At 37.9% G+C, this 12200-nt stretch overlaps 1 protein-coding gene across 1 annotated transcript; it reads left to right on the forward strand.

Moving 5' to 3' along the window:
* Nucleotides 1-1759: 1759 nt before the first annotated feature.
* sh3glb1a (SH3-domain GRB2-like endophilin B1a) lies at nt 1760-11858 on the forward strand. The gene is made up of 9 exons (XM_008438376.2): nt 1760-2034; nt 2401-2542; nt 3426-3554; nt 5635-5768; nt 5994-6086; nt 8937-9026; nt 9149-9249; nt 9490-9721; nt 10733-11858. Exons 1-9 carry the CDS (start codon nt 1972-1974, stop codon nt 10838-10840), a joined length of 1092 nt encoding a protein of 363 aa, XP_008436598.2. The 5' UTR covers nt 1760-1971; the 3' UTR covers nt 10841-11858.
* Nucleotides 11859-12200: the final 342 nt, after the last annotated feature.

A 12200-nucleotide genomic window follows, 5' to 3' on the forward strand; every position in this document is an offset into this window, starting at 1 on the left:
AAATCATCCGCCGCAGTCAAGCTTCAGCAGCATTTCTATCTTCTTTATTCCTCTGAGTACGTTCTGTTATTTTTGAAGTGAAGGAGCTGCAGCGGACAGATTTACTTCTGGAACGAGGAGAGACTGCAACCTCCTACTCTCTCCGAGGAGCCTCTTTGCCTTTATGAAAGTGCTGACTTCGATATTCACATGTTTAAAGCATCCACCCCAACACTGCTGAAAGTTGGCCAAGCACAAGGCCATGCCAGAGACTTTATGTCTTTAGCAAGGCGTGGGTATAAAAATGTGGTGTGTAGGCTACTTAGTTGCTTTTCCAGCCCACTTGTTGAAAAATGACAAATGGGAAGTAGTTTAAAGTCTAAGTTCTAAAATGTAAAAAAAAAAGAAAAAAAGAAAAGTGAAGCGCGTGCTTTATTTGAAACAAACGGTGGCTTTGCCTAACAGGAAGAAAACAGTTGTGATTGCGTAATTACAGCCTACACGGTCTGTTAGCCAACGTTTAGGAGAGCGAAAAGGTTGTGACCAGCAGAAGCCTTTGTCTTCCTCCCACACTGCAGGCTCATTCTGTCATAATTACATCCAGACATAAGGAACATTTCATTTCTTTTATTTTTTATTTTTCAAAAGAAATCCCAAATTGTGCATTCTTTGAATAGCTTAACACAAGAACAGGCTTGTTAAATGTTTTCTTTTAAGATACATTCGGTCCCACTCAGAGAAAAGTGTCACCCTAACACCTTTATACTAATTTTTATCAGATTAGAAAAAATAAAAACACAGCTAACAGAAAAAGTGCAATGTTCTTCTGATCATTCTGTTGTTTTCTCAGTTTTATTATTATTATTATTATTATTATTATTATTATTATTATTATTATTATTATTATTATTATTATTATTATTATTATTTTATCTTTCCACTGCTGTTTTAAAGTTAGGAATGAACTCCACACACAATACAATGATTTTTTTTGGCCTGTTTATGGTCATACGCAGCATTTCAATCAGATTTAAGTCCAGACTTTAAATATGCCACTCCAAAATATCCATTTAGTTTTTTTGAGCCATTCAGAAATGAACTTGATTGTGTGCTTTAGATCATTGGCAATGTCCTACCAGGAGAGGTTCTCCTGGTAAAGAGCAGAGTATTTCAATTTATATTATGAATATAAACTATCAAAAAGTAAAAGATGTTCATGACTTATAGCATTATTCTCTCTCATAATACTTCCAAGTGTTTATCCTTGAGTACGGCCATCATTTTCATCTACTTTAGCAAACTAGTTTGCATAATTTGTGCTTAGTTGTTAACAATTTGGGGTTTTTAAAGTCAGTTGTAATTGGTCAGTGGTCACCCACTAATCTGCTTTAGCTGATGACCTGTGGGAACTTTTATAACAGTACTGAAAATACAGTTCTAGTTTAAGTAATTGTTTCGCTAGAGCGACGTAATCCCAAAAAACAGTAGGCGAAAAGCACGTTGTACATCTAATATGTATAAAACTACTTGCCATACAGGAACAAATATAGATCAAGAGAGATAGCCTATGCCGCCACATACTTTTGCTCCTGTGAAGAAAGTGATTTATAAGACGGCGTCGAATAAAATGAAATTATTAATTAATTAATTTGCCTGTTAAATGCAAGCTTCAAACAGTGTATAAATTATGAATTTTCTCTGTCATTTCATTCGAACTTTTTCATTTTATATTTTACCTATTTGCCAGTGAATGCCTCTCGCGCATGCGCGCGTCTACGTAAACGTTGTCTCTGAGAAGCCAGAGCTGTGAACTATCTTTCAGTGTACTATCTTTGTCTGGCTCAACAGCTGGGTGGAACTCAGACAAAAAAAAAAAAAAAAAAAGGAGAAGAAGAAAAGTTGCTTCAATGACACTTTTTGTTGGGATGACAGCTTGAACGTGAGATAAGCCCGTTCTTGTGTCAGGAGGAGAGCACTTTCACCTGGACCGCCATGGATTTTAACGTTAAGCGCTTAGCCGCGGACGCCGGTACTTTCCTGAGCCGCGCGGTGCAAGTAAGTGAAACTGTCGGGAGGAAGTTGTTGCTAACTAACCTAGCTGCTAGCCTAACCAGTTAGCTCAGCTGTGAGATAGTTACCGTTACTGCTGTTGTTACTATGTAGCTTAGTGCCCTGTTGTAACCTGTGTGAAAGACTCTCTGCCCTCCAAACTTAGCTGTTACTTTTAGACAGTGTTTTTAAACTACGCAGTTTTCGTTTTTTACATGGTGCCACATATAACCACCAACGCAGGCCTCAGAAACCATCAAACAAAACTATCAGATGTAGCTAGGCAGATAGCCACTTGACATCTCGGTCCTCTTTTGATAAACCGATAAATGAGCGAAACTAACCATTTTGTTCTCATTATTTGGCTGACAGTTTACAGAAGAGAAGCTTGGACAGGCTGAGAAGACTGAGCTGGATGCCCATTTGGAGAACCTCTTAGGCAGAGCTGAGAACACCAAGCAATGGACAGAGAAGATCATGAAGCAGACAGAAGTCTTACTACAACCTAATCCAAGTGAGTATTTTATTTTATTTTTTTTTACCTCGTCATGGACTTGTTGATCATCTAAGAAAATGACATAATCATATATAAACTGACATTACTTCTGAGTATTTCTTTCCTTCATTTTACCCCCATAATTTGGTGACAGTTTTGTTTTTCATCTTTGTTTAAAAACTGACACATTCTATTTTATGTAGAGATGAAGTTATATACATTAAAGCATACAACCCTAACATTTTTCTTAAATTGAACTTGGGGTGAAGCATCATAGTACATGCTGTATTTTGATGCATTTTATAGACTGGAAATGGTGAGATTCTTAGTCGTGATGCATTTAATGAATTGAAAACAAATCGTAAAAGCCGACTGATTTATCTCTTGTTCGTCATTTGTTCAGATTTGACTTTATAATCTGTGTAATGTGTACATGTAATGTGTACATCGCCCCTTTAGAACAATGCCTAACATCCCTGAGACGGTGTGCCTTTTTTTTTTGACACCCGTCTTTTTTATTCGCTGTGTGTGAGCTCAGCTGTGCATCCTCCACAGCTCACACCATGATGCCGTATCTCTAAAGCCCAACCGAAGCTATAGGCACAACAAATACATGGACCATCTGGGGATTCCAGTCTGGTGCAACAGTCGGTGCTGAACTGTCTAATGTTCTTTTTACGCCTTAAACATATTTGATCAGAACCAGCAGAAGACCATTTCAGTTTTTGCTTGTTATGATTGACATTAATGCAGCTTTCTGTTGTGAGATAACTGGAGTCAGGCTGAAGGGAGCGCAATGAGAACACTCCTTGCATGTGGCTACCTCACGGATGTCTTATGACTTTGTAATTGAGTTATCCTATTCCGTTTTGTTTTTGTTTTTTCTTCTTCTTTTCTTTAGATGTTCGACTGGAAGAATTTGTGTACGAGAAGCTGGAGAAAAAAGCCCCCGCACGAATCAACAACCACGACTTGCTGGGCCACTCCATGATCGAAGCCGGAAGCGACTTTGGTCCGGGGACTGCTTATGGTGAGTGAGTTTATGACGTCGACAAGCTTTCACGTTGTTTGTTCTACTGGAAAATAAAAAAAAAAGAATAAAATAAAAAAGCTGTTCAAAAAGTTACTGATACTTTCTGATCCCTTAAGACTCAGAAGCTTTGTGCCAAACATCAATTTCTTTCTGTTTATGCAACAGGCTGAAAGCTTCTTAGAGCGCATTAGCTTGGACTGAAGGTGGGAAAGCATAAAGTAGTTCATCTGCATTTTCCTTGTGATCTGAAAATGTGTATTAATTATTTTAACGGATCGGTTCTTATGGACAATTTTCCCATTTTTTTAAAACTCTGACCCATTTCTCTGTAAGACTCATAATCTAAGATTTAAGTACAGAGTTCAAAATATTCTTTTTGTCATATCAGTGTACTGTGTGATTAAATGAACAATTAAATTAAATTAAATTAAATTAGCCTCTGTTAGCATTTCTGAGTGTTTTGGTTGCATGTTGTAAACCGGTGGGATTTGTGGTTTGTTTTGGCAGTGCAGTTAGCATTAATAACAATATACTTCCCCACATTTTATGAATTCAGTCACTAAAAGAAGACATTAACCAGTATTTCTACAGTATGCTGTGTCCCTGGTTTAATAAAACATGGTCAGTATTGGTAATAAATAGTTTATGCCTGCAGCAGTGCTGCTCTGACTTTCCCAGTCGGAAATTTCAACTTCGGTTTGCATTCCTGTTGTTTTTCTGGCTGGGAACTCTGGGAAATCGCACTTTAAAGACTACAAAGAGAACGCACCATTACCATACTTACTTTTTTTTATTTCTGAAGAGTGCCAAGACTTTCAAATCCAGCACGATCCTCAGTAGACGGAGGAGGGAAGAGAAAAAGAATAGAAAACACCGTATATATTGCCTGCCGATTATTTTCTCATGAGACGGTTATTCTGATGAGAAATCTACCTTCAGATACAAAAAATTAATGCTAAGCTAATACTGTGAAGTTGCAGGAGCTAAATAAAAAGACATACTGACAGCAATGTGAAATAAAAATGAACGAAGGTCATGATTATTACGCCAGTGTGCACAAGATTGTACTGATGCAGATTTCTTTCTGAGACATATTTTGTTGTGGAGTTCAACTCTAAAATATTTTAAAATTTAGACTTTCTTTTTTTTAAATGTGACAAACATGAAATACTTTGCTTTGCACATAAAAAGTGACAGGGAAATGCTTTTCGACACATGAAATGTTCTGGTAAAACACAGCACTTTGTTACATTCATGAAACTTGAATAACATAATAATAATAATAATAATAATAATAAATGTTCAACTCTGGGTATTTATTTGTTAAATTCTTTTCATTCCTTCCATAATTATACTCTTGTTTTAAAGTTATGTTTAGAATGGTAAAAGTGGGATTTTGTTAAACATAAACTGAAATTTTGACAATAATAAAACATATTTGATAGTTTGTCATTGCTTCAGCTAATTTCTCTTTGGGAATCCAACTTATTGAGGCAAAAAACTTATATTGTATCTGCCTGTCTGAGTGTATAGTTTTATTATTTTAGCTCAAGACTATTTTTTATGTCTGAATAATTACAATGAGGTTTGACTTCCTGAAAGTCTAAAACAGAATCTAACCCTCTTTCTTATTTAAGACTTGAGTATTTCAGAAATGTGCATACAGAGAGTAAATTAGGAAATTGTCAGTGTTGCCTAGCAACTAGCAACCTTTCTCTTCTTGTTGCGTTGAATTAACTTTAAACTGTTCATTTTTTTCCTCTAGAGAGAGGGGGAAAAAAAAATCTGGATTTAGTTGCTAATAAGCTTATTACGTAGCCAGTGTGTCAGACAATAGAACTGCTCAACAAATCACCTCTATGTAACGGTTTGGATTTCTTAAAACTGATAAAATGACATTCATTTGGAAGATTATTTTATTTGTGCAGCAATTTTTTTTTTTAGAGGGCAAACAGTAAGGATCTGCGTGCGTGAATGTTCCCGAAACGCAGCTCCTGATGTTTTAAGCACAGACATGTTGAGGCCTCTGGCAGATTGCAGCGCTTTGTGAACTCTTCCTTGTGCTGCTGACTAACAGGAAACGCTCTGATAAAATGCGGCGAGACGCAGAAGCAGATCGGCGGAGCCGAGCGGGAGTTCATCCAGAGTTCTGCCATCAACTTCCTGACGCCTTTTCGAAATTTTCTAGAGGGCGACTTCAAAACCATCCTGGTGAGTTGGGTTAAACACGACAAACGTGTCCAAATTGTCCAAGAGCGAGCACGGAGGAAATGTCCGGGTTTTTTTCTTAAAACTTTACGTCATTCCCTATCTAAAATAAAGCAGCTGAACACAGCAACCGCACCCTTATACTAGTTGAGATTTTGCACCGTTTTTAGAATCCAGCATTACTAATGATGTTCCTTTCTTCTCTCTTTTTTTTTCTCCCCCATTTAGAAAGAACGAAAGCTTCTACAGGTCAAACGTTTGGATCTAGACGCAGCCAAAACCCGGCTAAAGAAAGCCAGGATGCCTGACGCAAGAGCTGCAGTGAGTACACACTTTAAAGAAAAAAAAAGTTTTTCTGCGACTTTTAAGTCACATTTGTAACCAGTTTTAGAAACACAAACATCCCGATACGGATTGAAAGCCTCTAAAGTCGCACAAGTTTTGACTGACACACGGAGCTGAACGAATGTCCAGCTCAGCCCTTGTGACTTGTATTCCTGATTCTGAGCACCGATGGGAAGTTTCAGGTTCCCCTTTTCTGGACGGTTTGTTTTTCTCTGTGACGGCCAGTTTTTCTTCATTTTGAAGTTCCATATTCTTTAGGGCTTTTCCTCAATGTGTCCTAAAGTATTTTAAAGCCAACTTATCGATATTTGCAAGCTTTTAGAGATGTTGAAATACCTCTAACAGACCAGCTTTAGATGCGTCTATATGAGGGCTGCATGACACTGCAGTGCATACTTGGTTAGTATTAAAGTATAATGCATTCAGGCTGTATATACCAGTAAAATACAGCGATAACTAATGTAGCATAAAATTGAGGCGTTACGGTAAAGTCATTAGGAACTTTGACCAAGTCCAAAACAGCAGATGTAGACCAATGAAGATGCACAATTTTAATCATAACAATAATAAAATTATTATTTTAGTGATTGATTTATTCATTCGATTATTCTGTAATCAAAATGTTATTTAAACCTTTGAGGCTTTTTATGCAATATTAAAAATACATTAAAAAAGGCAAATGAACAAATGATTCAATTCCTTTTTCAATATGACACTAAGCTTAAAAGTTCCTTTTTAGTGAATGCTAAAAAAAAACAATAAGTGCCAAATGGAAGTTTTTATTTTTTTACAGAATTTGAAGCTAAGACTCTGCCACTTGAGAGTTTTAGGTAGAACATATTTACAGACAGTTTTGGGCTTTTTTTTGTCTTAAATGTGAAATGTATCTATTTTTTTTGCACAGTTTTAACTTAATTACTGCTCTGAATGTGTTGCTCCTTCAGCCACTGGCCGTTCTGTGAGTCCTTGTGCTGAAGTCAACTGATTTATGGAATAATCGTAAATTAGTTGACTATTACTTCAATGTTCATTACGGTGAATCACTTCACCCCTAATTCAGTTTTATAGGCTACTCGTTGGGGCTCCATGCATTGAATGAATAACAGAAAGACATTAACTCTGGTTAATTAACTAATGAATCGTATCGTTATCTTGTCATTCACCAAAGTCGTGTGTTTTTCTAACTTTGTGCGCCGGTCGTAGAGACATGATGAAAATAAACTTTTCTTTAAGCAGTTTTTGGCCAATATTTCCTTACTTCTAATTTTACTTTATTCTTTGACATTTGTAATTAGACTTGACTTTAACACGTGATTCAGACACAAGCGGACGGCTTTAAATGCGCGTCTTCTCTCACAGTGTTAAAATTTTCTCCGTGTGATTAAAGCTCGACTGTTCATGCAAATAATCAGGGAGATATTTAACAGTCACCATGAGCTGCATCGTGGCTCGGTAGCATTCCTGTGGAGTCGGTAGGCTGCAAGCCGCTTTACTCATCAACAGCAAGTCATGTCAGGAAAAACACGTGATGTTATTTACTATTGGTAAATTGTGAAGCCTTTGTGAATTGATTAAAGTAAAGATTGCAAACTTGATTAGGGGCTAGTCTCAGCTCAATCCCATTAAAGACATTAGACAGATTTCCCTGGGCAGAGGCAGTTTTTCTCCTGTTGCAACACGCCTCTAAAACCTGACAGGCTGCATCCTTAAAAAGTCTTAAATTCATGCATTTAAAATTAAGCCCTTAAAATATCTTAAATTCACTTAAAAAAAATTAAGGTTGGCGTTAAATATGTTAACAACAGGTCTCAAATTTTGACTTGGCAGGACTTTTTAATCAAGTATACCTTATCTGTTTTTTTTCTTGTGGCCACTCTCAGACATCTTCATTGCAGCTCTCTGCTAACATGCCCTTACTAGCTAGCTAACTTTTTAGCGTATATCACAAAGTGAAAATTTATCACCAGTTGGCTGAACGAAGTTTGTACATTTCTTTGGAGACATAAGTCTTGATGAATTCCTCTCGTAATGGTCTTAAAAAGACTTAAATTTGAGTTGTTGAAACCTGCAGAAGTGCTGTTTGAGTAAGCAAACACGAAACCTCTACTGTAAATATTAGTTTCTGTGGGTTAACACCAGCCCTTGTTTTTTTGTTTTTTTCACTCATTCTGCGGCAACGTTTAGTCGTAAGAAAACAGATGAGAACCAACTAACAGCCGCCGTCGCCACAGGCGCAGTGCGGTTTCGTTTTTTTTTTTTGCCTCCGTACAAACACGGGAGTGAGGATGTTGCTGTTGCTGTGTTGGCTGCAGCAGCTGTAGCGCTAACTACTGTGTCACGTTTTGTGTTTTTTTTTGTGTTTTTTTTCCGCAATGCCACAGATGTGAGCAGAGGAAGTGACAGAGGTGAGTGGAATGTTGGAGCCGTGTTTGATTTGAACACACAGACGCACCAAAACCCCAGGGCAGTTATGTCAACAGCTGCTAATCTTCCTGCATCTCCTCCAAGACACGTTCAGCCCCAATTTTTAAAATGTCCGCTCCCCCCAATTCCCAAATTTTGTAGTGTTACAACCACAATGAATATATTCTGTTGTGGTTTAATATTCAAGACCAACTTTTTTTTTTTGTAAAAGAAATTAGCAAATAAAAACAAAGTTGTGGTGTGCATTTGTGTTCATCCCCCTAAATTCATCATGTTGTGTGAATGCTCAGCATATAAAGTGGTTGATATTTTTATAAAAATAAAAAAAAAGGTTTAATAACCATATTTAATTATAAAAACAGCTAAGCTTGGAAAAGTAAAGAGACTTTTCTTGGTTCTCAGGCAGAGCAGGAGCTGAGGATGACCCAGAGTGAGTTCGACCGACAGGCAGAGATCACGCGTCTGCTGCTAGAGGGCGTCAGCAGCACTCATGTAAGTGAACTCAGAGACGTTCATGTCTTTCTCTGCTGTAATTTTTTATTTTAAAATGATTAAAAAAAGCAGAAATGTTTCTTTTTTTTTAAATTGATTTTTTTTTTGTTCCACATTATCAGGCACACCATCTACGCTGCTTGAATGACTTTGTGGAGGCCCAGACGACGTACTACGCACAGTGTTACCAGTACATGGTGGACCTCCAAAAGCAACTCGGCAGGTGAAACGTTGCTGCCGCCTCGCTTTTGTTTTGTCCATTCCCAAAGAGCTGAGAGATTACACCTGTAATTTGAATAAAAGAGTGACTAATCTTCAAGTTCGGTCACAGTATCTTTAGTGCACGAATTAAGAGTTAAGACTTAAAAAAGACAAAAAAGAGACCAAATTTCATGTGTGCTCATTGTCAGTTAGCCTCTATTTTCGAACGAGTTTCGCTCATCCTGTCTCCCGCCGCCACCAGTTTCCCATCCTCATTCTCCAACAACAACCAGTCGTCCATGTCGGGCGGGGCCAGCGTCTCAGTGCCCACCGCACCCATGTCTGCCTCTCTGCCCAGCGTCTCGGCAGGCAGCTTGGCGGCGGCGGCGGGCGGATTCAGCGAGCTGCGGAGCTCCAACGGCAGCCGCAAAGCGCGGGTCCTTTACGACTACGACGCCGCCAGCAGCAACGAACTCTCCCTGCTGGCCGACGAGGTGAGGCTTCACGGAAATTCAGTCGCACTTACAGTTGTGTTTTCGTTATTATGCATTCCTGGTAAATGTTAGTTCCGTAGTATTGTTGTTTATTTTTAGTTTTCTTTCTAAGAATCCACAGACTTTCAGTCAGCTCTGAATCACAGCAGTTTCTTTTTTGCATACTCACAGATGCACCATCTGTTTAAACCACATGGTCTCCCATTGCAGGACTGCAGAAGTGCCACTCTTTGTATTTGGCTGATTAACAGTGACTCCATGTTGCCTCATTCCAAACATTTTTCTTCCATAAATTATTAGTCTTTGTCAGAGGTTTCTTTGGTTTCATCAACTTGCTAAGTCTGATAGTAGGAATGGTAGAGAATTCATTCAGTGGGCTGCTGAAAATATGCTTTTGAGTTAGAAAATGTTTAAAGTTGACAGAAAATGTGAAAATATCACTAGGTAATTATCTCTTATTGGAAGGCATTATAAACACCATCTATAAAGTCTTAAAAGAAGCAGGCATAAGAAAATAGGTCAGTTTTTTTGCACTTCCAAAATGTCCAAAATATTTTTATCCTTTTTCTGACATGTCACTTTATTTACTGATGATGTTGGCTTGCTCCGTTAAATTTAAAAAAGGACACCTGACCTCAGTCAGATATCTCCCATCACTGTTACTGGTGTATACAAACAATTACAATAAATAAACAAAAGACGTGCTTAGCCTGGTGGGGGCGCAAGTAAAGCCTGCTGGCCCGCCAGGCTTACAATACAATGACAGAGCAATATTACATAGGTGAAAGGGAAGTAAAAGTATTGGGCCAAAAACTGTTCCCTGTGGAACTCCTGATTCAACTGCATGAGGAAAATCTTTAATAACGTAGAAGATTTGACAGTGAATCCGATTTTTTGCTGTCAGTTTTTTTCATTTCCCTGTCAGAACATGCTGATGACCTTACTTTTGTAGTTTTGCAGACCTTTTGTTTATAATTCTCTCCACTTCCTGTTTGTTTATTTCCCCCCTAGGTGATCACAGTTAGCAGTGTCCAAGGCATGGACTCAGACTGGCTGATGGGGGAGCGAGGCAACCAGAAGGGCAAAGTGCCAATCACCTACCTAGAGTTGCTCAACTGAGGCACAAATCCTCTCTCTCTTCTCTCTCTCTCTCTCTCTCTACTCACATCCTGTGCAACCAGCTGTGATTCTGTATTTATACCATGCTGCAGGGACAGGCCTCACTTTCTATTTCATTCAGTTTTTTTCTTTCATGTTTCTTTTGTTAAAAAAAAAAAAAAAAAAAAAAAAAGATGGACTCTGTTATGCCGCAGACTTTAGCAGGAATAAATAAATCTGAATGACGGGAGAGCGGATGGACCTTTTTCCTCATTAGTTTGCAGAAAATCTCTTAAACCTTCTTTGATGCCTTTGGGTTTGGTTCTACTCGAACTGAAACACGTGCCACACTTTTGAAGATTTTGTTTACAAAATTGATCTCAGATGGTAACCCTAAATGCTCCCCTCCTTTCCGTACTGGAAAAAAAAAGCACTTCAGCTTGAAGTGAAGAGTTTTGCTAAATATTTTTAATTCTTATTTTATAAGCGATATTCTGGAGGAGCAGTAGCTGTTATGGTTGTCCTGAAAATGAATTTCGTTTGGACCTTATTGTTTGCGCTTTGCCACAGATGTGTTAGCATGAAGCTCGAAGCCGTTTCTGTTCTTGTCCAATGGATTGTTGGAATATTGCCTTCTACAATCTGCATCTACTCCATCAGTATTGAGCTCAGTCTGTTAAGTATTGATTACTAATTTTTCAACCCTCCAACGGAAAGCTTTTTTCCACCAGTTTTGCGGGACACAAATCAGCCACGGCTGTGCTTAAAATAATAATAAAAAAATAATAATTCTGCCTTGTTATGGAAAGAACTTGGTATTTGTTTCTCTGGTTTTGATCAGCTTGCTGTTTTACTAAAGAAAATGTTTGCAGTAAAGATTACTAACCCATCTGGACTGACATCAAGTTTGCATTTCAACTTTTATATGAGCTGTATTGTTGCATTTGAGGCCGTATTACAAAATCGAGCTTTTGTATTTTGTGTAAGTGATGCAGTGGCATGTGATTGTAAAATAAATATGAAATATGAACCATCGAAAGTAGGCATCTCAACGTTATTGTACAGGTTAAAAGAAAATTTCAGATTGCACGGGTGTACTTACAGATGAGACCACCAGAGGGCAGGGCAGGAAAGAATATTGGTGTGAAAGGCAGCATAGTACAACTGAAATGAACCAAAAAATAAATGAATAAAAGAATGGAAGAATCATTTTAAACAGAAGTTGACAAAGTCAGACATTTCAATCAAAACATTTTTCCTCTGAAAACTATTAAGAGTGTGTTTTCACACACAAGTGGATATTCATAGACCTATGGGAAGCAGTTTGTGTACTATTTGATATTGGTAATGCATGCCATCGTTTCTTTTGTGTACATCTACA

The sequence above is a fragment of the Poecilia reticulata genome, chromosome 20 (assembly GCF_904066995.2).
Source record: "Poecilia reticulata chromosome 20, P_reticulata-male-v2, whole genome shotgun sequence".
Classification (NCBI taxonomy): Eukaryota; Metazoa; Chordata; class Actinopteri; order Cyprinodontiformes; family Poeciliidae; genus Poecilia; species Poecilia reticulata.